The sequence below is a fragment of the Mesoplodon mirus genome (genome assembly GCF_964341445.2).
Source record: "Mesoplodon mirus genome assembly, chromosome: 18".
NCBI lineage: Eukaryota > Metazoa > Chordata > Mammalia > Artiodactyla > Ziphiidae > Mesoplodon > Mesoplodon mirus.
The window spans coordinates 4,316,563-4,339,515 of record NC_138994.1 but is presented as its reverse complement, the minus strand read 5'-3'; the positions used below and the strand labels follow the sequence as shown (position 1 = coordinate 4,339,515).

Genomic DNA, 22,953 nt, shown 5'->3' with positions numbered 1-22,953 from the left:
GTGCCCGCACCTCCGCGACCGCTCGAGCCCGTCGGCGCCGGCGACCGCGTGCAGGCCGGTTTGTTCCGGGGGGAGAGGAGGAAGGAGGGGCTTGCGGAGGGTGCAGATCAGCTTGCGCACGTGTTGCGGAGCCAGAGCGACTGTGCGATGGGTCCCCGGCTGCATCCTCACTCCTACTCACCCAGCCGCCCCTTCCCACCCCCAGCTCATCCCTTAGATGTCTGGGACGGATGGCTCAGCTTGGGAGAAGGGAACCAAAAGGTGGGAACCTGTATCGGACTGATGGATGTAAGAGGAGAGGGGAGAAAGGAGATACCCTGGAACGTCTGGTAGGAATGTGCACTTCTACCCTGTCTTGGATCTAACTCAGGGCGCGCGTTGGGCAGGTAGATGCAGAGGGACACGTCCATCGGCTGCGGGTCTGTGGGGGTACAGGTGGCCCGTTCTGTCCCCGCGTAGAGCTACCCCTCACACTCCAAGGTCACAGGGCCCAGCGCCACTACAGAGAACTTAGAGGGATCCACGTGGTGGCCCTCACATAGTGGCATTGGCTTCCCACTCTCCCTCAGCCTCCCCAGAACCACATCAAGATAAACCCAATCCGAGTAAAAACAAACTGCTTACCATGAAAACACAGCTCCGGCTAAACAGCCCTCCAGGTGCCCGGAAAAGAAAAACCTGCCGCTTCCTTGGGGTAGACGCGGCCCTGCAAGAGGATGCTAGAAGCCATCGTGGCTCAACCCACATGAGGTTGAATTTCAGGCCTCGTTAGGACCTGGTCCAGCACAACCCTTCTCAGCCCAAATGGTACCACTTCCCAGCACCCCTTCCTGTATGGAGATCATGAGGGACCCCTGAGCACCAGCCTCAGCCCCCAGGATCACCCACTCCCCTGTGGTTCTTTTTTTTTTTTTTTTTGCGGTACGCGGGCCTCTCACTGTTGTGGGCTCTCCCGTTGTGGAGCACAGGCTCCGGACACGCAGGCTCAGCGGCCATGGCTCACGGGCCCAGCCACTCCGCGGCATGTGGGGTCTTCCGGGAGCGGGGCACGAACCCGTGTCCCCTGCATCGGCAGGCGGACTCCCAACCACTGCGCCACCAGGGAAGCCCCTCCCCTGTGGTTCTTGATGCCAGTCTGCAACATCAAACTTCCCCAAGATCCGAGTCTCTCTTTTGCCTCCTCTCCCAACTCCCTACCCCAGCTGAAACTCTGTCTGAAGAGACTACCGCACACCTCATGCCCAAGCCCCAAAGCTGAGGTTCTGCTACAGAACCCCACCACTCCCCGACCTCTGTGCAAGTTGGACCAACTCCTGACCTCTCTGGCTCCTCTTTTCTGCCTGCTGGACCAGATAGGTGGTTCAGTAGTGGAAGCCTTTTTTTTTTTTTTTTTCCAAATACACCATGAAGCCGAACTCTCAGATATAAAGGCAGTGCAAAGCTCCGCAACCTGCCCCCAAACCCCTGCTGGAACACTTGAAAAGTGCTCATGTAGACAGTTCAGAAGAAAGGATCTTTCTGAGCGTCCTTGGGCTCCCCTGCCTCTCTCCTTTCCTCCCTCCCTCCCTCCTCGGTGTGCCTGGCACTGGAGCAAGAGGAAGGAGCCAGGCAGGGTCACTGACCTGCAGTGGAACCCTCAGGCCTGCACCAGGAGGTCCTGCACTCATGAACTTGGAGGCTGCATAGATTTCATTGACCAGGATGTCTGGGGAGCAGGGAGAGAATGAACTGGCCAGAGTTTTGTCTGTCTGGATGACCCTCCCAGGACACCCTAGGAGAGAGATGGGCTCCCCTAGAATCATGCCCACCTTTTCCCAGAGTCCAGAAAGTTGGCACCAGCCCTCCCTGCCCTCCATACCTGAGCAGGCAGGGAGGCCAACCCTGTGGCCACACCCTCCTACAGGCCCAGTTGCTGCCAAGGACAGCTCTGCACCTTGGCGCCAGGCTCACAGCAGCCACACTAGCCCCAGGAGCCGGTGTCTATGACGTACTACAGGCCTTTTAGGGCCAGCTCCCTGCATGTGGCCCTGCATCACCCTCTCTCAATGCTTGCGTCCTCCTCAGCAGGGGGAGATATGGGGAATTTCCTTTTCTTTCCCAATGTCTTTTTCCGGTTTCTGAAATGTTCTTTAACAAGCACATTTTTTAAGATAATCAAACCCAATAACTTAATGTTGAAAAGACATTATCTGATGCACTAGCCTCTACTTCCTCTACCTGCCCCGCCTCCTCCCGCCAGCCCAGATTTCCTCATCACCACAGGCCTCCGCTATCCAGCACTGCAGCTCTCCTTGGCAGTCCCTTCTGCTGTCTGGCCTCTGTGGGTCATGCTGCATCCCCAGAGCTGGGGAATCTTGCCCTGGTCTCTCTGTGAGCTGAGGGGCCCTTGTCTCCCACACTCTCAACTGCCGCCTCTCCTCCAGGAAGCCAGCAATCTCAGCCACTCACTAAGGATGTCCAGCTGCCGATTTCCAGTATCCAGCTCAGGGCTGAGCCAGCTGCTACCTCTAAAGGCCCCCAGCAGTCCAGGTCCCTCACAGTGGCACTGAGACAGAAGGGGGCAGAGAAAAAGGGACAGGGCAAGGGAGGACTGTGTTCACCACTCGCAACATGGGCTGAGTCTGACCTCTATCCCTAACTGTATCTATGACCTCGGGGGGACTCTCTTTGAACCTCAGTTTCCCATTTATAAAATGGGAATGATCTCTGTCTCACATACTCCAATTAGCTGATTGACACAGAAGGGCTTTGTCTCCTGCCCTGTGTCTTAGGCTGTGAGGGGACACTGTCCTGTTTTTTGTTTGTTTGTTTTTTAAATAGAGCTTTTTTTTTTTTAACATTTATTTAGTTATTTTTTGGCTGTGCTGGGTCTTCATTGATGCACCGGGCTTTGTCTAGTTGCGGTGAATGGGGGCTACTCTTCGTTGAGGTGCGCGGGCTTCTCATTGTGGTGGCTTCTCTTGTTGCGGAGCACGGACTCTAGGCGCGCGGGCTTCAGTAGTTGTGGCTCGTGGGCTCTAGAGCGCAGGCTCAGTAGTTGTGGCACATGGACTTAGTTGCTTCGTGGCATGTAGGATCTTCCCAGACCAGGGATCGAATCTGTGTCCCCTGCATTGGCAGGCGGATTTTTAACCACTGCGCCACCAGGGAAGTCCTGTGTCCTGTTTTTATGCAGCCTAAACACCTGGACATGCTTAAGAGGTGACTCATTTTAACCCCTTTACTCTCACCCCAGCCTGGACCCCTTGCACCCATGCTTCGGAAGTGGCCCTGGGCATCCATGGCCAGCACACAGCCAGTACCAGCCAGCTCGAGCCCGAGGGGCAGCCACTGATAAGATGGTTCTGGGAACTGTGGCAGGTGGCAGGCAGCAAGTTGCACTGGTCCCTGCTTCCTTAAATCCTGCTAAAAAGAAACAAAATCTGCACCCCTCTCACACCTGGGCTGCAGTAAGTTCTTCAGGGTAAACCCCGGAAGGTTCCAGGCTGAGGATGGATGAGGCCTTTCTGCCCACCTCTGTCTGACAGGCCTGGCTCCCCAGCCTGGGATTAGCCAGGGTTGGAGATGCTTCGGTCACGAGTGGCTGCTGGAGCTGCCAAGCCTGGCCCAAGGGCTGGCTGTAGAGGTTGGTCCTTCTCAAGGTCACCTCAGGACAACACCTCCCATCAGCCAGAGGGCTGCAGATGAGGGAGGGGGCTCTCCAGGGGAGGACCCCCTACAGGCCACTTGGGAATTCCACCTGGGAGTCAGCCAGGCAGGGGCAGGGGAACAGCCCAGGCCTGGCTCTCCCACTAACTGATTTGGGGCAGTTCTCCTTGAGGAGGAGTCAGTTTCCTCACCTACAAAATGGGACCCCACCACCTCGGGGCCAACGAATCTCAAAGATTTGGGGAGAGATCCTACATTAAATTTTTTAAAATTATTCTAGATTTTCAAGCTTATACAAAAATTAAAGAATAATTTAATGAATCGCATGTACCCATTACCCAGCTTCAATGTCAACTCATGGTCAACCTATGACTATACTCATACTCTCTCCCCTAACCTCTGGGTTATTTTAAAAACAAAGCTGAGACATCATTTCAACCATAAATACTTCAGAATGAATCTCTTAAACGTATAGACTTAAAAAAAAAAAACCCACAATACCACTATCACCCCTTAAAAAGTTAACCATAATTCCTTAATATTATCAAATATCTCATCAGAGTTCAAATTTCCCCCAATTGCTCATAAATGCTTCTTACAGTTCTCTAGTTTGGATTTGAATCAAATAGGTCAACACATTACATCTGCTTGATAGATGTCTAAATTTCTTGAAACCTAGAGAGTCCCCATCTTTTCTCTTCTTGTAATTTTTTGTTGTTGAAGAAGAAACTGGGTTATCTGTTCTGTAGTTTCCCAATCTGGATTTTGGTAATTGTATCCCCATGTGTCATTTCATGTGTTCCTCTTTTCCTTTTATTTCCGATAAACTAGTCATTGGATTCAGGGAGCTTGATTTCTTGGCAACAATAATGCCCCGTTGATTCACACGTGTGGAGGGAGGGTCTATCTCTTTGTGATCTGAAGGTTGAGCAGCAGTTCAGGTGTTACCAGTCTGATACCTTTCTTATAAAGCTCCCCCATCATGTAAGAGCCGAAACTATAAAACTCATAGACAAAAACACGGGCTGGTATGGGCAGTGGGCAGAGGCCAGACCCTGCAGGGTCTATCTGGGCTGAAGTGGAGGCATGGGGGAGCAGGAAGAGTGATATACTGGAAAGATCACTCTGGATGTTGACGGACAGACTGGAGAGGGAAGCCAGACGCAGAGGGCTGAGTGCTGTGGGATTCCATTTATAGGACTTTCTGCAGGGCGTAGAACCAACTGTAAGAACAGGCAGCAGACCTGGGGTTGGGGAGGAGGGAGAGGGTTGACGGGGCGGGGGGTGGGGGGTGCGTCACAGGGACCTGTTGGAGCTAAGGTAACAGAGCCATCGTGTGACTTGGTGGTGGTAGATCGTGCGTTTCTCAGGACCCCTTATCTCGTCAGGTAGCCCCAGGACTTGCCAAGGACACGGATGCTGTCTGACTCATCTCCAGCTACCAGGCCCTGTTAGAATGACCTCCATAGCTTTAGGTCCTGTCAGGAAACCTCACCTGGATGACAGTTCCCTGTCCATTCATTCATTTAACAAGCAATCCTTGGGCACCCACTATGGGCCAGGCTCCATGCTGGGCACCGGAAACTCTCCGATGACCAAAAGAGGACCTCAAGACACATCCAGGATTGGCCAGCATGTGGCCTCCATCCATCCGACACATTCTCAAGGCCTTGACTGGTGCCCACCTCTCCTCTCTTCTCCACCTGACCGTGCCTTGCCAGACAGAACTCACCCCTGCGAGTACCAAAAAATAATCTTTATTGTCACTAGTATAAAACAGAGGTCAACTGGCCTCTCAGTCTGTACAAAGTGTGGAGTGTAAAGACCACCTGGGCTGCCCCCATTTCTCCCATAATGCCTTGCCCCAGAGCAGCGCCAGGAAGGGGAGATGCCCACCCAAGTGCCTTCCCTTAAGGAGAAGTTAAGGGTGGACCGGGCGGGGAGCACTTTCGGCCTGAGGGAGGCCAGGAGCCGAGGAGGAAACCGGAGTGGGGGAGCCCCCAGCCATTCACGATGACCCTGGCCCCACTTTCTGCCCCCTCCGAGTGCACCCCAGGAGCGGAGGTGGGTGGGCAGCGCAGAGTGGGCTGAGTGCCTGCGTGGTGGTCAGAGGGCCACGCGGGAGCAGCAGTGGCGCAGCGAGCAGGGCAGGATGCCGCGGTTCAGCTGGTGGAACTCCACAAGCTGCAGCAGGTCGGTGAAGCGGGTCTGGCCCTCGTCCATGCTGAAGTACAGGCGCCCCTCCTCCTCGCTCTGGGGTGTGGCCATAGGGGGTGGGAGGTCAGGGAGGGGCCCGGGGCCGAATGAGCTCCCTCCTGGGCCAGGCTGAGGTCCCCACAGCTTGAGCAGGAGGAAGGAAAGAGCGGGAGACCCCAGGCCCACTGGGGGCCAGGGCGGGGAGGGGGCCTGGCGGGGAGGACGGCTTGCTGGGAGTCCTGCATCTCCACTGCAGCAGGAACCTGGGACTACTCACCGGCAGGATGAGGTAATGTTTGACTTTCTGCACGTGGCACAGCGAGAGGACAAAGCCCTGCGGGTTCCGCTGACTCTCTCGCACGAGGAACACGCTGCCGGGAGACAGGGCAATAGCAGCCGAGGACACACGGCTGCCCCCTCGACCCAGGTGTCTCTTGTGCCCGGCGCTGCTGCCCTGCCCAGCCCTGCCCCTTACCCGTCTACCAGGCCCTGCTGCCCGATGAGCCGCTGGCTCTCCTCGCGGGAAATGCGTCCGTGGAACCAGGGTTGGGTGCGGTGGATGGCTGGGGTGAGGGGAGGCAGAGGGGCGGTCACTCCGGGGCGGGGACCCTCATTCTAACCCCCCCCCCGTGAGGAATGCGCAGAGAAGCCACGGCAGCCCCCACCCCTGGGGACGGCGGGCCCTCACCCACCTGCACTGAGGCTCGTGCCCGAGCTCGGGGTGGGCAGGCTGAGACGGTGGTTCGTCTTCTTCTGCAGAGCAAGTGGGGGACACGGGGGCTCAGGGCGTGGCTGGGGCATTACCAGCCCCTGGAGAATACAGAGCCTCTTTCCGCAGCCGGGGACCTCCCCTCTCCCCTCGCTTTCCTCTTCCCACTCCATGGGTACCCATGTGGAGAGTAGGTCCCCAGTACAAACCCTCCAGGCCTGGGCCTCCTCCAGGGCGGCACTCAGAGCTTCCCGGGGGTTCTCGATGACACGCCCGGCGTGGCCAGAGAAGTCCATGGCCACCAGGGTGTTGTCTGAGACACTCCTCTGCAGATTGGACAGGATGGGGGGACGGGTCAAAGCAGGACCCAAGTATCCCCGGCACGGGGCCTGGGTGCCTCCCCCGTCTCCCCACACTAACACCCCTGGGCACACTCACCAAGGGCGGGCAACCCACACAGGGTGGGCGCAGGTGGCGGCACAGTGCCTGCTGATAATTCTTATACAGCTGCACCCCATACTGGGAGGTGGAGAGAGAAAGAAGGCCGGAGGTCAAGCCGGTGCTGGGAGCTGGGCGGCGGCACCCCCCCTACCCAGACCAGAGCTCCCCGAGAGCAGGGCTACATCTCTGCCCCTGGATAAGGGGCTTTCCTGAAGCCAGAGCTGAGACTCCAGCCTTGGACCAAGGATGCTGAGAGAGCAAGGCTGTGATGCCCCCTCACTCTGGAGCCTTCCTGAGGGCAGAGCTATAACTCCTCCCTCACGCCAGGGATCCCCAGGGCTGGGCCAGCCCCCAAGCCAGTGCCAGGACCTCACCTTGAAGAGGCGGAAGGCTGCTAACCAGCAGGTGCGGCTCTGCTCATCCTCACTGCAGAAGATGCGAAGCCCCTTGTGGCCATTCCGAAGCTTGTTTGGCTGCAGGGAGAGGAAACTGGCTGCTCCTATATCTGCCTTTAGGACCAGAGATCGTCTCCCGTCTCCCGTCTCCGTGGGGCAGGGCAGGGTGCAGGGAGAGGAGTCTGGGGGTCCCAGAGGGAGCTTAAAAGCCCCATGTAGGATCCTGGTGCCTGAGCAGCTCCTGCTCTCTCCCAGACCAGGCCAGCCTCTTCACCTTGATACAGAAGCCAAAGTCCGTGGGCATCCCGTAGAGCTTGCGGCCCTGGGTCACCACGTACACGTTGGACTCATTCACATCTGCTACATACTGCAGGTGCCTCGGATCCTGCACGGCACAAGTGAGCAAGACTTGGTAAAGGCAGACCCTATCCCCCATCACTGCCCCCCTAAGCCAGCTGGGGAGAATTCAGGCCCAGAGAGGAGCACAGAAGTGCCCCACGTCACACAGCACATAGAAGCAGAGCCAGGACTTGAACTCAGTTCACCTGCCTCTCCCACTGCTAACTCCTGAGGCAGGTAAGCTGGGAGGAAAAGAAGAGCAGCTGTGGGTCTCCGAGCCTAGAGGGTGAAAGGTCCAGGAGTTCCAACAGAGAAGGGGCAGCTCCTAGAAGGACCAGGGATGGGGCATCTGAGGGGCTGGGGCTGTCGCCCTCAAGACCTCACCTTGGAGGTGCCCTTGGTGGAGTAATAGAGGCCAGACCGGCGTAGGAAGCAGAAGAAGCGTTTCCAAAGCTTGCGTCCTGACCCCCGTAGCTGCAGGAAGCCCTGGATCTCTGGGAAGCTGCCTGCATTCAGGAAGTTCTGAGGCCAGAGGAGAGCAGGGTGAGAGGCCTAGAGGTGGCCACACACACACACACACACACACACACACACACACACACACACAGAGAGGGCTTCCCAGGACCTGCCTTTATGGCAGGAGGTGCTCCACATACATTTATTGTCTTCATTTAACAAAGAAACTGATGCTTAGGCAGAGAAAGTGACTTGTCCACAGTCACTTAGGGCTGCGCTGGGCTTTCCACCCCAAAGACGGAAGGCACAGGCTTAAGGGCCAAGAAGCCCTGGGCATTCCTGCAGAGTCATGGATATGCCGTAAAATGGGGGTGTCCCCTCACCTGGATGAGGTCTTCGTGGGATATGCCCGTGTGTGCGTCCAGACAGCTGGAGACCATCTTTTCTGGGAACAGGGAGTGCTGGGGGAGAAAAGAGCCAGGAGTCAGGGACGGAGGGTCCAGGGTGGGGATCAGGGTGTCCGGTGCCCAGACCCCCCTCACACACACTCACTGGGGTGCTCTTGAACAGCTCGTACTTGGCAAAGTTTTTCCGGAAGAGAAAGCGGCTGTCTCCGCCGATGGGCCAGGCAGCCTGCACTTCCGCCACCGACTCGTGGTCCTCCAAGACCCGCTCTAGGGTCAAGGGCAAAGAGCAGGGGTCAGTGGAGACCAACGAGGCCTCCCGGATGGGCCACTGGCCTAGCCCAAGGTGTGAAGCATTGACTCCCGGGCCAGGCAGCCCCCTGCACCCCAACTCACCCAGTGCTAGGTGGGGGTGGCCCTCCACCAGCCCCCAGTTCTCGTCACTCAGGGCATGAGATCGCTGCACCAGCATCTCACACACGTAGCGAGCCGTGGCGCCCGCTGCCACCTCCACTGAGCGGCAGGCCCCATCTTCGCTGTACACCTTTATGACCTGTGCCCCAGGAACGGCAGAAGACTCGGGGAAGGGCAACGGATGGTCCTTTCCCGTCCCCCGTCTGCTCTACCCTCAGGGATCCCTGACCAAATCCCCCCACCTCCTCCGAGGCGGCACTGTGTCCACCCCTGTCCCATAGCGCCCCACGCTCCCTGCCTTCTCTTTCTTTCCCAGGACAACTCACATGGGGGCAGCTGGTGTCTCGAGGGAACAGCCCCCTTGCACTGGAGGGCCCCCCAAGAATGGGGCTCTGTGAAGAAGGACTGCAGAGCTCGGGGAAGGGGTTGGGGATGGAGGGTAGAGAGGTTGACCGCAGCTCCTCCTGTCGAAGAAGTTTCCTGGGCGGTGTGGGGGGAAGGAGGGGGGAGTGAGGAGTTGACTGCAAGCCTCTGTGCGTTACCCCGGCACCGACCACTCCCCCTGCCCCTCTCAGCCATCACCCCGTTTTACCTGCTGGTCGGAATGGGCAGAGGCTGGGACCTCTTCACCTCCCCAGACAGAGGGACATCGGGAGGCGGGGGAGTCCCAGGAGGGGTCCCAGGGGCCGGGTACAGGTCTTCTGAGGAGCTGCCGAGATGAGGTGGAGACAGACCCAGCTCCATGACATCTGAGGGAGAAGAGGGGGCTGACACAGCTGCTCTTGTGCCCTGGTCCTGGGGAGAGGGGCCAAGAGGACCCAGACCTCCTGACTTCACCCTGCTGTCAAGGTGCCCCCCAGAGTTTACACAGCACCTCCTTGCTCCCCGCTAACTGGCATTCCCTGGAGCCTTTGAGGAAGGGTAGATTGTGCCCATCTTAACACAGGGGACACTGAGTTCCCGAGAAGGAAGCATTGTTGCCCCATCACAGGTGAGCCAGGGAGTGGAACCCGGGGTTTGGGCTCCAAGTCCAGTGCTCTTCCTTAGGCCCAGGTTGCCCAGGGGAAGAGCTGAGAGGGTCCCCCACCACAAGCCAGGCAGCAGCCACAGACTCCATGACGCACAGACGGCCTGGGGCTCAGGGTCTCGGTGTCACCCTGTCTGAACGTGGGGCATTCACTCCTCTGGGCTCTGCCCCAGGTTGTTCCAGCGCTTTGTTGTCAGAGCCTGTTGTGGCAACGTGCCGAGTGATGCACAGAAGGGGAGGAGGAGGTGCGGAAGGACAGGAACCAGGAGGGCAGGAGGTGGGCTCAGCTGCTGTGGGAGGGAGAAAGCTAGCCTGGGGGCCCTCGCCCTAGCAGCCCCCAAACCTTGTGTGCCTTCCCCAGGCCCCTCCTCCTGCCTAAATTCCTTAAGGCCTCAATGCCGAGCCACTTCCTCTGAGAAGCCTTCCTGGATTTTCCACATTCAGACTGAAGGGCTCCCTCTCCGCACTGTGCTGGGGCCTCTGCGCCAATTACCGCGCACCTGTCTTATCCACCCACTGGTCTGAAGATGCCCGGCCACCCCAGGCAAGGCCAGGGTCTCACCCATGTCTTATCACCCACAGGCATCCAGGACGAGTAAGGAGAGAAGAGATGGGGCAAAGGTGCCCACTAGCGGGTAGAGGCATTGCAGGCCCCTCCTCCACAGGAACCAAGACCCTTTTGGCTGGGCTGAGACCTGGGAGGACCTGGGAGGACGCACAGTTCAGCCCCCTGCTTGCTCTCCAGACACTGGGCCAGTGCTGTTCGGTGCCCAAGGTACCTGGGATTGACACCCCCCCGCCAGGATGAGGCCGGTCCCCAACCCTTAAGTGAGGGCATGAGGAGATCTGGGGGACAGGTGAGTCAGGGTGGGGTGGGACAGCACTGCCTGGGGCTCTCCATTCAACTTTGACTCATCTGCACAACTTCCTGGCTTAGGAGCAACACAAACAACCCTGCCCCTATCCACCCCCTCCACTCCGGCCCCCAACCTACTGGCCTGGGAGGAAAGGGGGAGGGGCCGGGAACAGGATGGGGGAGGAGGAGGAGGTGGTGGGGGGCGCTGAGGCTCCTCTGACATCTTCTCCTCCTCCCCACCCTTGGCCTAACTCCAACTCCTCCAGCACAGGTGGCACCTGCAATGGGCCCCAGTAGCCACCACCCAGCCCAGGAGCCCCCTCACCCAGGAGGCAGAGAAGAAAGGCCTGGCCTGGATTCAGAAGCCCATCTGGAGTGGAGCTGACCTCTCAGGGGTGCCCCTAGTGCACCCAAAGGAACCCAGGGAAACATGCAGCGCTCCCTCTCCTGTCTGGGGCCCACCAGACTTTCATTCTGCTGCTGCTGCCCACCCTTAGCACCCAGGACTGAGCTGGCCCATGGGGCTCATCCTCATCACCCCTGGGGGATGCGGGTCCTTCGAATTAATACACTCTCCAGGGTGTCCTGGCCAGAAGTGTACTCGGGAACAGGAGTAGAAAGTCAAGACACACAAGAGGACAGACACAGACAGGCAGACAGGGGAAGGCCAGGAGAGAAAGCCAGGGGGTCCTGCCAGGAAGGGGAAGACACACCCACCATCCAACATCAAGAGACACCGGCACGTCAACACTCCACTCGCACCCGTGTCTAACCTCTGGCAGACGGCCCTGGGGACTTCGTTCCGAGGAGCTGCAGGAGCTACCTCCACCAGGAAGCCAGAGACCAACAGTGCGGTGGTCTGGGGCCCAGAGGACTGGGCCTTCCCCCATCCCAGAGGGAAGAGGAATCAGGGAAGAGCGTAGATTAAGTCAGACTAGAGTCTGGCCTCTGTGGGCAGGAAGGCTGCCTCGGGATGGGTTTAGCCTTCAGATCCCTCCACCCTGCTCTCTAGACCCTTCTAAGGCAAGGCAGGAGTGGGGCAGTGGGGACCACAGAGCAAAGGGAGCAGGAACGGGGTCCTAGCTGTCCCGCTTGGGCAGCCTCCACCCCCATCGCCAAGAGAGCGGAAGCTTTCAAACTGGGGCCCTGGGAAGGTTATATTGAAGAAATCGACCCCCCAAATCAATCCGTCCCCTCATTACTGCGAATCCCAGCGGCGTCTTCCCCAGTTGCCTCTCCTGCCCTGGCGGCTCCGGCCCCACCCTCCTTCCCGTCCTCCAGGCCTTCAGCCTCCTTGTTTACTTCCTGAATCTTGCCCCACCTGGCTGGCCCCGAGGGCGGGTGGCAGGGCCCAGTATAAGAGGCCCGTAGAAAACAAGGCCACCTTCGGTACCTCCCAGGGTGGGGGGAGGGGCTGGAAGCGCCAAGAGGTGGCGGGAAGGCCCCGGCCTGGCCCAGCACCCCACGCCCCGCCCCCATCGGGTTTCAGTCGGGGAGGGAGGGAAAGGCTTTACCCGTGGGGGAGCCCTTAGGGTGAAGGCCCAGGTGAGGAGGCGGGAAACCCCTAGATGACCCGGAGCTGGGGGGGAGGGCCCCGGACCCTGAGGCCCCGCCCACTCCCTAACTAAGGAAAAAACGCCCAATGGGAATCCGAGGGGCAGCTCTTTTAAAGTTTAATTTGGGAAGAATGCTGGAGTGTCTGTGGAGTTAATCATTACAGGCTGCTAGCCTTCACGGGGGGCCTCCCCAGCAGGATATCAGGGGGAGAGGGGAGAGCAGAGTCCAGGACAGGCAGACCAAGAGGGGGCATTCTTGAGGGGCAGTGGGGTTGCAAGGCCCGACAATGGCGGGCAGGTGCATTCTCCATTCCCAACGTGCCAGGGAGGCCCAGACTCGGACCGGGTCTTTCCTCAGCCTATTCAGAGAGACGACGCAGCCCTCCCCGCCCCGCAAGCACACACACTCTCCCCAGAAACCCCCCGGGCTGCAGATCCCCCAGCATCTAGCCCTCCAGCCTGCCGAGACCACTTCTTTCTGAAGCCAGAAGAGACCACCCCCCGCCCCCCGGGCCTGCCCCAGCCCCACCTTCCCACCCGAGGGCAGGACCCTGTGTTCCTGGGTCAGGATACAATCCAGAGAGACGGAGCTCTAGCAATGAAAAGAATCCCTCTCCTTTACTGCCCTCCCAATTGGAGGGTACCCCGCTGCCCCCGCGGAGGCGTCTGTCTTTAATAAAGACTTGGGGGAACTCAAACTGGGGTCAAGTCAGACTGAACAAGGGAGAGACTTGGGGCAGCTCCCTCGGCATTCGGACTCCTCTCCTAGCTCTCTTTCTGGGAATGTGGGGAGGGCTCGTTTCAGCGGGAAAGCCGCGTCTCCAGGGGGAGAGAATCTGGTATCTTGCTTCCCCGACCCCATCAGCTGGTTCCTGAGTGTGTCCGGGGTAGGGGAGGTTAGGGAGAGGGAGATGCGGAGAAGGACGAAGGAACAGGCAGAACGGGAAGTGAGCAGAGGGAGAGACTGGGGGTGGATGGTGAGGAGGGGGCGGGATGGGAGACTGGAGAAAAAGAGAAAGCGAGGCCGCTAGAGCAACACGGCAGGAGGTCGGATCTTTTTCCTTATTGATCCGCATCTGCCGATGCTCCCCGCCTCCGAGATGAAGTGCCCGCTCTGGTCCTTACCTGGACCCTGGGTGTTGGTACACCTGGCTGGGGCCGCCGGTTTAGGGAGGGAGACTCCAAGCCCTTAATTACCTGTCCCCCTCCTGTCCCCGCCCTTGGCCTGACATCACTGAGGGGGGAGGGGGAGGGGAGCCAGGCGGCCGCCCGTCCTGTCCACCTGGGCATCCGGCCAGCCAGCTCCTGGCCCTGAGACTGGCACAGCCTGGGGCCCTGGTGTGGCTGGGGGTAGGAGCAGGTTGTCGTCCGGGACCGATCTCGGTCCCCTTACCTGGAGGAGCCCCAGCAGGAGTAGCAGGACACAGCGTTCGAAGTCCGGCTCTGTCTAGGAACATCAGATACCTGGACTTGATTTCAAATCTGCTCCTTCTTCTCTACAGGTGGTAGGAGGGTGTCCTGACTTTGGACGCAGAAATGGGGGCAGGCTGAGCTCTGTTGTCCAGGCTCCTGGCCCAAGGAAACAAATTATCTTGGGCAGGTGGGGGCGGGGCCTGGAGGAGGGGCAGGGGAGGAGGAAGCACAGGAGGAGGGGCGGGGACTCCCTGACACTCTACGCTGGCTGGGATTGTTTTTGTCCTTCTTAGCAGGTGCCAGGGGAGAGACAGTCGAACCGGATAGCCTCGAGAGCGAAGATCTAGGATCCTCAAGACCAGGGAGGGAGGGGCTGGGGCCTGGAAAATCAGGGGAAATGGCCCCGCCCACTCTTCCCCATGCCCCTCCCCAAACCTGGTCTGTTCATTGGCCAATTTAGGGGGCCTGTCTGCTGCTCAGACAGTGCCTCAGTACCCCCTGGAGCAAAGGGCACTCTGAGAAAGAGGGAAGCCAGCCAGAGGGAGTCAAGCAACATGGCCTGCCCCTTGACCTCCAGCCACAGTCTGGCCACCCAGGCTGCACCCTGGCCCTTCAGAGGCACCCAGCATATATCTTCCCTTCTAAGCAAAGTCCAGGGTCTCAGCTTCCTCTTCTAAAATCGAAGGGGTTAGGCAAGGTCTCATAGCGGGAGGAGTGATTTGGGGAAAGCTCTGGCCAGGTGCCAGGGGACTCCCCTTAGCGCTCTCCTTCAGCACTAGGCAAACACAAGGGTGGAGAGAGGGCCTGGAAGGCTGAGATCAAAGGCAGCAGCCGCCTCCCAGCCCAAGTGGGTGACAGTGGGTTAACCAACAATTCATAGGGGTGATAAGAGGTCTTCCCTGGGGGACCAAGAAGGAGTGGCTCCAGGCTCAACTTTCTCCAAACTGTGTTTTCCTTGGAAAAACCAGTACGAGCGGACTAAGCAAAGATGTGGGAGAGGGGGCACAGTCACCTGGGCCACTGGACAGCTTGTGCAAAACACAGCAGACAACTCATTCAATCATTCCTTCATCCACTCAACTAATACTTGTTAAGTACCTAGTATAAGCCAACCCCATGCTTGGCACTGGGGATACAGTGAGCAACAAAACAGACCCCACCCTTATCTTCATGCAGCCCAATCAGGGAGACTGGTGTCAATCAAAGAATCACACAAATAATAAGAAATGACAGGAGAGGGCTTCCCTGGTGGCGCAGTCGTTAAGAATCCGCCTTCCAATGCAGGAGACACGGGTTCGAGCCCTGGGCCGGGAGGATCCCACATGCCGCAGAGCAACTAAGCCCGCAAGCCACAACTACTGAGCCTGCGTGCCACAACTACTGAGCCCACGCTCTAGAGTCCACAAGCCACAACTACTGAGCCTGTGCTCTAGAGCCCACAAGCCACAACTACTGAAGCCTGTGCATGTAGAGTCTGTGCTCTGCAACAAGAGAAACCACTGCAATGAGAACCCCACGCACAGCAACAAAGAGTAGCCCCTGCTTGCCACAACTAGAGAAAGCCCGTGCACAGCAACGAAGACCCAACGCAGCCAAAAATAAATTAATTAATTAACTTAAAAAAAAGAAAGAAAGAAATGACAGGAGACAACTATGCGGGGAGAATGGCTTACCCGGGGAGTTAGGGAAGACTTCTCTGTAGAAGTGACAACTGAGCAGAGGGGAAGTTGTCTGGGGCAGAGAGATTTGGATTGGTGGATGGGAAGTGGAGGGGGGGGGCACCTTTCATGATGATGGAACAAGTGCCAAAGCCCTTGACTAAATGGGACAGAGCATGCGTAGGCAGAGTGGGCGGAGAAGGAAGGAGAGGAGGCCACACAGGTGACGCTGAGCAGGTGTGGAAGGTGTGGGGAAAGGCTTGGTACTCAGCTCTGTTTCTCAAAACTGGCCTGTGACCACGGCCTCCAAATCTCCCTCAGCTTGTACAAAAAAACAGATCCCTGGGCCCCTCCCCAACTACTGAATCTCGGTTTCTGGGGCCAAGACCCAGGAATGTGTGGTACTGACAAGCCCTCGGGTGGTTGTTCTGTAAACCTGGTTTAAGAGCCATCCATCCTGTCTGTCCAGACCAGCAGGAACTATGGACAGAGGCCAGACCCTGCAGGGTCCATCTGGGCTGAGGTAGAGGCACAGAGGAGCAGGCAGATTTATATTTTGGAAAAATCACTCTGGATGTTGAAGGATAGGCTGGAGAGGGAAGCCAACTCAGACCCGGAGGGCTAAGGGCTATAGGATTCCATTTATATGACTTTCTGGAGGGGACAAAATGCTAAGGACAGGAAGCAGATCTGGAGTCGGGGAGGAGGAGGAGGGGTTGACAGCAGAGGAGCTTATGGGGAGGTAATGGAGATGCGTGTATCTCGGGTGGATGGACAACAGGACTCACAGAACGGTACACTCAAGAGGATGTGTATTACTGTGTATAAATTATATCTGAATGTCTTAAATAAAAAAAGAAACAAGAATAGATTTATAGATCAGTAGAACAGAATCAAGAGTCCAAATAAAACCTCTGACATTTCTGGTCAATTGATTTTTTTTTTCCTCAATATCAACTATTTATTTATTTATTTATTTATTTTTGGCTGTGTTGGGTCTTAGTTGCGGCACGCATGCTCCTCCTTGCAGAGCATGGGCTTCTCTCTAGGTGTGGCGTGCAGGCTCAGTTGCCCTGCAGCATGTGGGATCTTAGTTCCTCGACCAGGGATCGAACCCAAGTCCCCTGGTTTGGAAGGCGGATTCTTAACCACGGGACCACCAGGGAAGTCCCTGGTCAATTGATTTTTGACAAAGGTGCCAAGACAATTCAATGGGGAAAAGGATAGTCTTTTTTGATAAATGGTTCTGGGACAATTGAATATCCATATGCCAAAAGACATATTTAGACCCTTCCTTTATACGATGTACAAATATTAACTCAAATAGGCCATAGACCTAAATGTAAGAGCTAAAACTATAAAACTTCTAGAAGAAATTATTCAGGAAAATCTTCCTACCTTGGGTTAGGCAGAGATCTCAGATGCAACAGCAAAAGCACAAATGACAAAAGAAAAAATTGATAAATTATACTTTACCAAAATTTTAAAATTGTGCACTTCAAAAGACACCATTAAGAAAATTTTTTAAAAAAGAAAAAAAAAGAAAAAAAAAACCTGTGGAAGACTGGAGGAAAATAATTGCAAGTCGTATGTTTGATTAGGGACTTTGTATCCAGAATAGGGTTGACCCCTGAACAATACAGGGGTAGGGGCACCGACGACCCCTGAGCAGTTGAAAATCTGAGTATAATTTTACAGCCAGCCCTCCCTATCCAGTTTCCAACTACAGATTCAATCAATCTTGGATCATGTAGTACTGTACTATGTACTTTTAAAAATCCACATATAAGTGGACCCATGCAGTTCAAACCTGTGTTGTTCAAGGACCAACTGTATATAAAGAACTCTTAAAAATCAACACTAAAGAGACAAACAACCCTATTAAAAATGAACAAAAGGGGACTTCCTTGGTGGTGCAGTGGTTAAGAATCCGCCTGCCAATGCAGGGGACATGGGTTTGAGCCCTGGTCTGGAAGATCCCACATGCTGCAGAGCAACTAAGCCCGTGTGCCACAACTACTGAGCCTGCGTTCTAGACCCCACGAGCCACAACTACTGAAGCCTGCGCGCCTAGAGCTCATGCTCCGCAAAAAGAGAAGTCACCGCATTGAGAAGCCCCCGCATGGCAATGAAGAGTTAAAAGAACGAAATTAGAACACTTCCTAACACCGTACACAAAAATAAACTCAAAATGGATTAAGACCTAAATGTAAGGCCAAACACTATAAAACTCTTAGAGGAAAACACAGGCAGAACACGCTGTGACATAAATCACAGCAAGATCCTTTTTGACCCACCTCCTAGAGAAACGGAAATAAAAACAAAAATAAACAAATGGGACCTAATGAAACTTAAAACCTTTTGCATAGCAAAGGAAACCATAAACAAGACAAAAAGACAACCCTCTAAATGGAAATATTTGCAAACGAAGCAACTGACAAAGGATTAATCTCCAAAATATAGAAGGAGCTCATGCAGCTCAATATCAAAAAAAAACAGGGGCTTCCCTGGTGGCGCAGTGGTTAAGAATCTGCCTGCCAATGCAGGGGACATGGGTTCGAGCCCTGGTCCGGGAAGATCCCACATGCCGCGGAGCAACTAAGCCCGTGCGCCACAACTACTGAGCCTGCACTCTAGAGCCTGGGAGCCACAACTCCCGAAGCCCGTGTGCCTAGAGCCCGTGCTCCAAAACAAGAGAAGCCACCACAATGAGAAGCCCGCCCACCACAATGGAGAGTAGCCCCCACTCACCACAACTAGAGAAAGCCCATGTGTAGCAACGAAGACCCAACGCAGCCAAAAATAAAATTAATTAATTACAAACAAACAAACAACCCAATTAAAAAATGGGCGGAAGACCTAAATAGACATTTCTCCAAAGAAGATATACAGATTTCCAACAAACACATGAAAGGATGCTCAACATCACTAATCATTAGAGAAATGCAAATCAAAACCACAATGAGGTATCGCCTCACACCTGTCAGAATGGCCATCACCAAAAAATCTACAAACAACAAATGCTGGAGAGGGTGTGGAGAAAAGGGAACCCTCTTGCACTGCTGGTGGGAAAGTGAATTGGTACAGCCACTATGGAGATGGAGGTTCCTTAAAAAACTACAAATAGAACTACCATACGACCCAGCAATCCCACTACTGGGCATATACCCTGAGAAAACCATACTTCAAAAAGAGACATGTGACCTTCCCTGGTGGCGCAGTGGTTAAGAATCCGCCTGCCGAGCCCTGGTCAGGGAAGATCGAACATGCCACGGAGCAACAAGCCGGTGTACCACAACTACTGAGCCTGCACACCACAACTACTGAAGCCCGTGCACCTAGAGCCCGTGCTGCACAATAGGAGAAGCCACCACAATGAGAAGCCCACGCACCGCAACAAAGAGTAGCCCCTGCTCACCACAACTACAGAAAGCCCGCAACGTAGCAACGAAGACCCAAAGCAGCCAAAAATAAATAAATAAATTTAAAAAAAGAGAGAGAGAGAGAGAGACATGTACCACAGTGTTCACTGCAGCTCTATTTACAATAGCCAGGACATGGAAGCAACCTAAGTGTGCACTGACAGATGAATGGATAAAGAAGATGTGGCACATACATACAATGGAATATTGCTCAGCCATAAAAAGAAACGAAATTGAACTATTTGTAGTGAGGTGGATGAATCTAGAGTCTGTCATACAGAGTGAAGTAAGTCAGAAAGAGAAAGAGAAAAACAAATACCGTATGCTAACACATATATATGGAATCTTAAAAAAAAAAAAAGGTTCTGATGAACCTAGGGGCAGGACAGGAATAAAGATGCAGACATAGAGAATGGACTTGACACGGGGAGGGGGAAGGGTAAGCTGGGACGAAGTAAGAGAGTAGCATTGACACATATACACCATCAAATGTAAAACAGCAGCTGCATAGCACAGGGAGATCAGCTGGTGCTTTGTGACCACCTAGTGGGGTGGGATAGGGAGGGTGGGGGGGAGGGAGATGCAAGAGAGAGGGGATATGGGGATATACGGATATGTATAGCTGATTCATTTGTTATACAGAAGAAACTAACACACCATTGTAAAGCAATTATACTCCAATAAAGATGTTAAAAAAAAAAAGTGAGCAAAAGATTTGAATAAGGGGCTTCCCTGGTGGCGCAGTGGTTGAGAGTCCGCCTGCCGATGCAGGGGACACGGGTTCGTGCCCCGGTCTGGGAAGATCCCACATGCCGTGGAGGGGCTGGGCCCGTGAGCCATGGCCGCTGAGCCTGGGCGTCCGGAGCCTGTGCTCCGCAACGGGAGAGGCCACAACAGTGAAAGGCTCGCGTACCGCAAAAAAAAAAAAAAAAAGATTTGAATAAGTGTTTTTCCAAATAAGATATATGGGTGGCTCATAAGCACATGAAAAGGTGCTCAAGATCATTAGTTATTAGAGCGATGCAAATTAAAACCACCTCACTCCCATCAGGATGGCTATAATGAAAGAGATAGACAACAAGTCTTGACAGGGATATGAGGAAACAAATTGTCATATATTGCTGGTAGGAAGGTAAAATGGTGCAGCCACTTTGAAAAACAGTTTGGCCGTTTCTTAAGATAAACATAAACTTTCCATACAACCTAGCAAGTCTACTCGTAGGAATCTACCCAAGTAAATCACATGCACATACAAAGACACTTACATGAACATTCATCGCAGCATTACTCAAAACAGCCCAAAACTGGAAACTCAAAATGTCCATCAACTGGTATTGAACAGATAAATAAAACAGTACATCCATACATTGGGATATTTCTCAGCAACTAAAAGGAACAGACTACTGGTACATGCTACAGCATGGATGAACCTCAAAAACTTTAAACGGAGTGGAAGAAGTCAGAAGCAAAAGACTGCATATTATTTCATTTATAAGACTATCCAGAAGAGGCAAATTTATAGACAGTAAGCAGATCAGTGGTGGCTTAGGGCTGGAGCTGGGCGCTGGATTGACTGCAAGTACACGGGACTTTTCCATGTTGGTGGAAATGTGTGGTGATGGCTGCACAACTCTGTAAGTCATTGAATTGTTTAAAAATGAATGTGAGGATATTATGGTGAGACTCCAAGGAGAATAGAGGCAGGGAGACAGCCTCCATTTCTAGAGTTACAAAACGGGAATAAAGAAGCCAGCTGTGTAGCGGGGCTAGGATGAGACAGGGAGGTGCAGGAACTGGATGCACGCGATGGCAGCATAGAGCCTGCGAAATCGAAGCATCAAAGCCTGTTTCCAGAAGGCAGAAGACTGGCGGCGACTGCCCAGACTGTGCCTGCAGTTTAGAGCTTAAGAGAAGTACCTGAGTGTGTAACTATGGAGTGGTTTAAAATACCATCAGTGGGACTTCCCTGGCGATGTAATGGTTAAAAGTCCGCCCGCCAATGCAGGGGACACAGGTTCGAGCCCTGGTCTGGGAAGATCCCACCTGCCGAGGAGCAGCTAAGCCCGTGCGCCACAACTACTGAGCCTGCGCTCTAGAGTCCTTGGGCCACAACTACTGAGCCCACGTGCCACAACTACTGAAGCCCACGTGCCTAGAGCCTGTGCTCCGCCACAAGAGAAGCCACTGCAATGAGAAGCCCACGCACTGCAACGAAGAGTAGCGCTCGCTCGCTGCAACTTGAGAAAGCCCGCGGGCAGCAACGAAGACCCGACGCAGCCAAAATAATTAATTAATTAAAAATAAAATAAAATAAAATGCCATCTGCTAGTGAGAAATGGCAACTACTCCATACCATCAGCCAACCCCAGGCCCTGGGTCCACTTGCCCCACTTTCTCTTCCTTTTGTAAACTGGAAAGCGCTTTGCAGTCTAAGACACGTCATTAGATTAAATAAGACCGTGAAGTCCAGCGGACACTAGGTGCGGCGCAAGTCGGGCGCTGAGAATGCAGGCCAGGAAAGGGTCCCATGCTCACAGCCCAGCTCTCCAGCTGCTGACAGTACCAAAACAAAGCAGCAGCCGCCTGAAGGGGGCGCCCGGATGTAACGCGCGGCCCCGCCCCGTCACGTGCCTGCGGCGTCGCGTCACACCCGGAAGCAGCTGCTGTGGGGAGCCGGCAGCAATGAGCGGGGAGACAGGGCCGGCGTCCGTAGCGCCCCCTCCCGGGGAGGTCGAACCGGGCAGTGGGGTCCGCATCGTGGTTGAGTACTGGTGAGGGGCTCCGGCCAGTGGGGGAATCCGGGCCGGAGGAGGGTGGGTCCACCGGAGGTACCGTCCCCGAAACCCAAGCGGACCTCAGGTATCTTCTCCCTAGTGAACCCTGCGGCTTCGAGGCGACCTACCTGGAGCTGGCGAGTGCCGTGAAGGAGCAGTATCCTGGCATCGAGATCGAGTCGCGCCTAGGGGGCACAGGTGAGGCCGCAGAACACCTGCCGAGTCAGTGTTCTAAATCCCAGCTCTACCACTTTCTAGCTCTGGCACTGGCTGTTTTATAGAGTGTCCAGCAGTGTCCGGCACATAGTAAAATGTCCATGCAACTTGAGTGAGGGGGGCGGTTACAGATGAAGCCTGTTGGGAAAAATGGGTGGGACTGAAGTGTAGGGTTGAGGGGAGGGAACCCTCTATTGAGTTAGGAAGCCAAGTTCAAAGGAAGCGGATGGGGCCCGCGAAGGACACGAAGGAGGAGCCTGTGTTCATCTAAGGAGTGTGGAGGGCCTCCCCTGACTTTTGCCTGTTCTCAGCATACAGTTCATTCATCCGTTTATTTAATACCAGGGGCCTTTGAGATCGAAATCAATGGACAGCTGGTGTTCTCCAAGCTGGAGAATGGAGGTTTTCCTTATGAGAAAGATGTGAGTACTTGCCATGCTGGGAAGACCCCTGGGTCACCCTGCCCCTACAATGAACGCATCATCCCATTCCCCATCTCTGCCCTCTAGCTCATTGAGGCCATCCGAAGAGCCAGTAACGGAGAACCCCTAGAAAAGATCACCAATAGCCGCCCTCCCTGCGTCATCCTGTGACGACACGTGATTCTGGGTTCCTGCTCTCTTCTGGGATCCCAGCCTCGGTCGCCCCTTTGGTTCTGCGGAGGGCTCCCTACAGCCTCCTTCACCGCACTTAGCTCCCCGTAGCTAAGAGACCCTGGCCTCCACTGTGCCCCTTTGGGTACCAGGAGGGTTCTGCGGTCTTAGGGGTGAAAGAGAAGACCCTCTCTGTGGACATTTCTACAGCCACCTTATACCCCTTTCCCAGGATCAGTGCCCACAAAAACCTTCTCCCCTCTCCAGCTTAGCCATGCCTGTGAGATGCTACCATAGTTCTAATTTATTTTCCACTAAACCCAGGCAATGTCAGCTGTTGGCAATAAAGTGGTACTGCAAACACCAGTGCCCACTAGTGTGTGTGTGTGTGTGCGCTTTTTAGTGTGTGTTTTTATGTCCAGTTTGGGACTATGGG

The 22,953-nt window shown here is 54.9% G+C and overlaps 2 protein-coding genes across 2 annotated transcripts; one reads left to right on the top strand and one right to left on the bottom strand.

Annotated features, from left to right (window-relative positions):
* Positions 1 to 5,383: 5,383 nt before the first annotated feature.
* On the bottom strand, positions 5,384 to 14,081 carry GRB7 (growth factor receptor bound protein 7). The gene is made up of 15 exons (XM_082602867.1): positions 13,835 to 14,081; positions 9,595 to 9,751; positions 9,329 to 9,482; positions 8,985 to 9,141; positions 8,737 to 8,858; positions 8,568 to 8,645; positions 8,113 to 8,250; positions 7,664 to 7,774; positions 7,369 to 7,467; positions 6,992 to 7,072; positions 6,763 to 6,879; positions 6,537 to 6,597; positions 6,320 to 6,407; positions 6,122 to 6,215; positions 5,384 to 5,901 (listed from the first exon to the last, which is right to left on the bottom strand). Exons 1-15 carry the CDS (start codon positions 13,896 to 13,898, stop codon positions 5,755 to 5,757), a joined length of 1,668 nt encoding a protein of 555 aa, XP_082458993.1. The 5' UTR covers positions 13,899 to 14,081; the 3' UTR covers positions 5,384 to 5,754.
* A 7,501-nt stretch (positions 14,082 to 21,582) lies between these two features.
* Positions 21,583 to 22,904, top strand: MIEN1 (migration and invasion enhancer 1). The gene is made up of 4 exons (XM_082602975.1): positions 21,583 to 21,705; positions 21,809 to 21,906; positions 22,270 to 22,346; positions 22,434 to 22,904. The coding sequence occupies exons 1-4, from the start codon at positions 21,617 to 21,619 to the stop codon at positions 22,515 to 22,517; spliced, it is 348 nt and encodes a 115-aa protein (XP_082459101.1). The 5' UTR covers positions 21,583 to 21,616; the 3' UTR covers positions 22,518 to 22,904.
* The last annotated feature ends 49 nt before the right edge of the window (positions 22,905 to 22,953 follow it).

Coding starts and splice junctions, on each gene's coding strand:
- GRB7 (XM_082602867.1), bottom strand. CDS start 13,898: ATGTTCCTAGACAGAGCCGGACTTCGAACGCTGTGTCCTGCTACTCCT. Junction 6,598..6,762: donor AGGAGGCCCAGGCCTGGAGG/GTTTGTACTGGG, acceptor CTTGCTCTGCAG/AAGAAGACGAACCACCGTCT. Junction 6,408..6,536: donor GGGCACGAGCCTCAGTGCAG/GTGGGTGAGGGC, acceptor CCCTCACCCCAG/CCATCCACCGCACCCAACCC.
- MIEN1 (XM_082602975.1), top strand. CDS start 21,617: ATGAGCGGGGAGACAGGGCCGGCGTCCGTAGCGCCCCCTCCCGGGGAG. Junction 21,907..22,269: donor GTCGCGCCTAGGGGGCACAG/GTGAGGCCGCAG, acceptor ATTTAATACCAG/GGGCCTTTGAGATCGAAATC. Junction 22,347..22,433: donor GTTTTCCTTATGAGAAAGAT/GTGAGTACTTGC, acceptor TCTGCCCTCTAG/CTCATTGAGGCCATCCGAAG.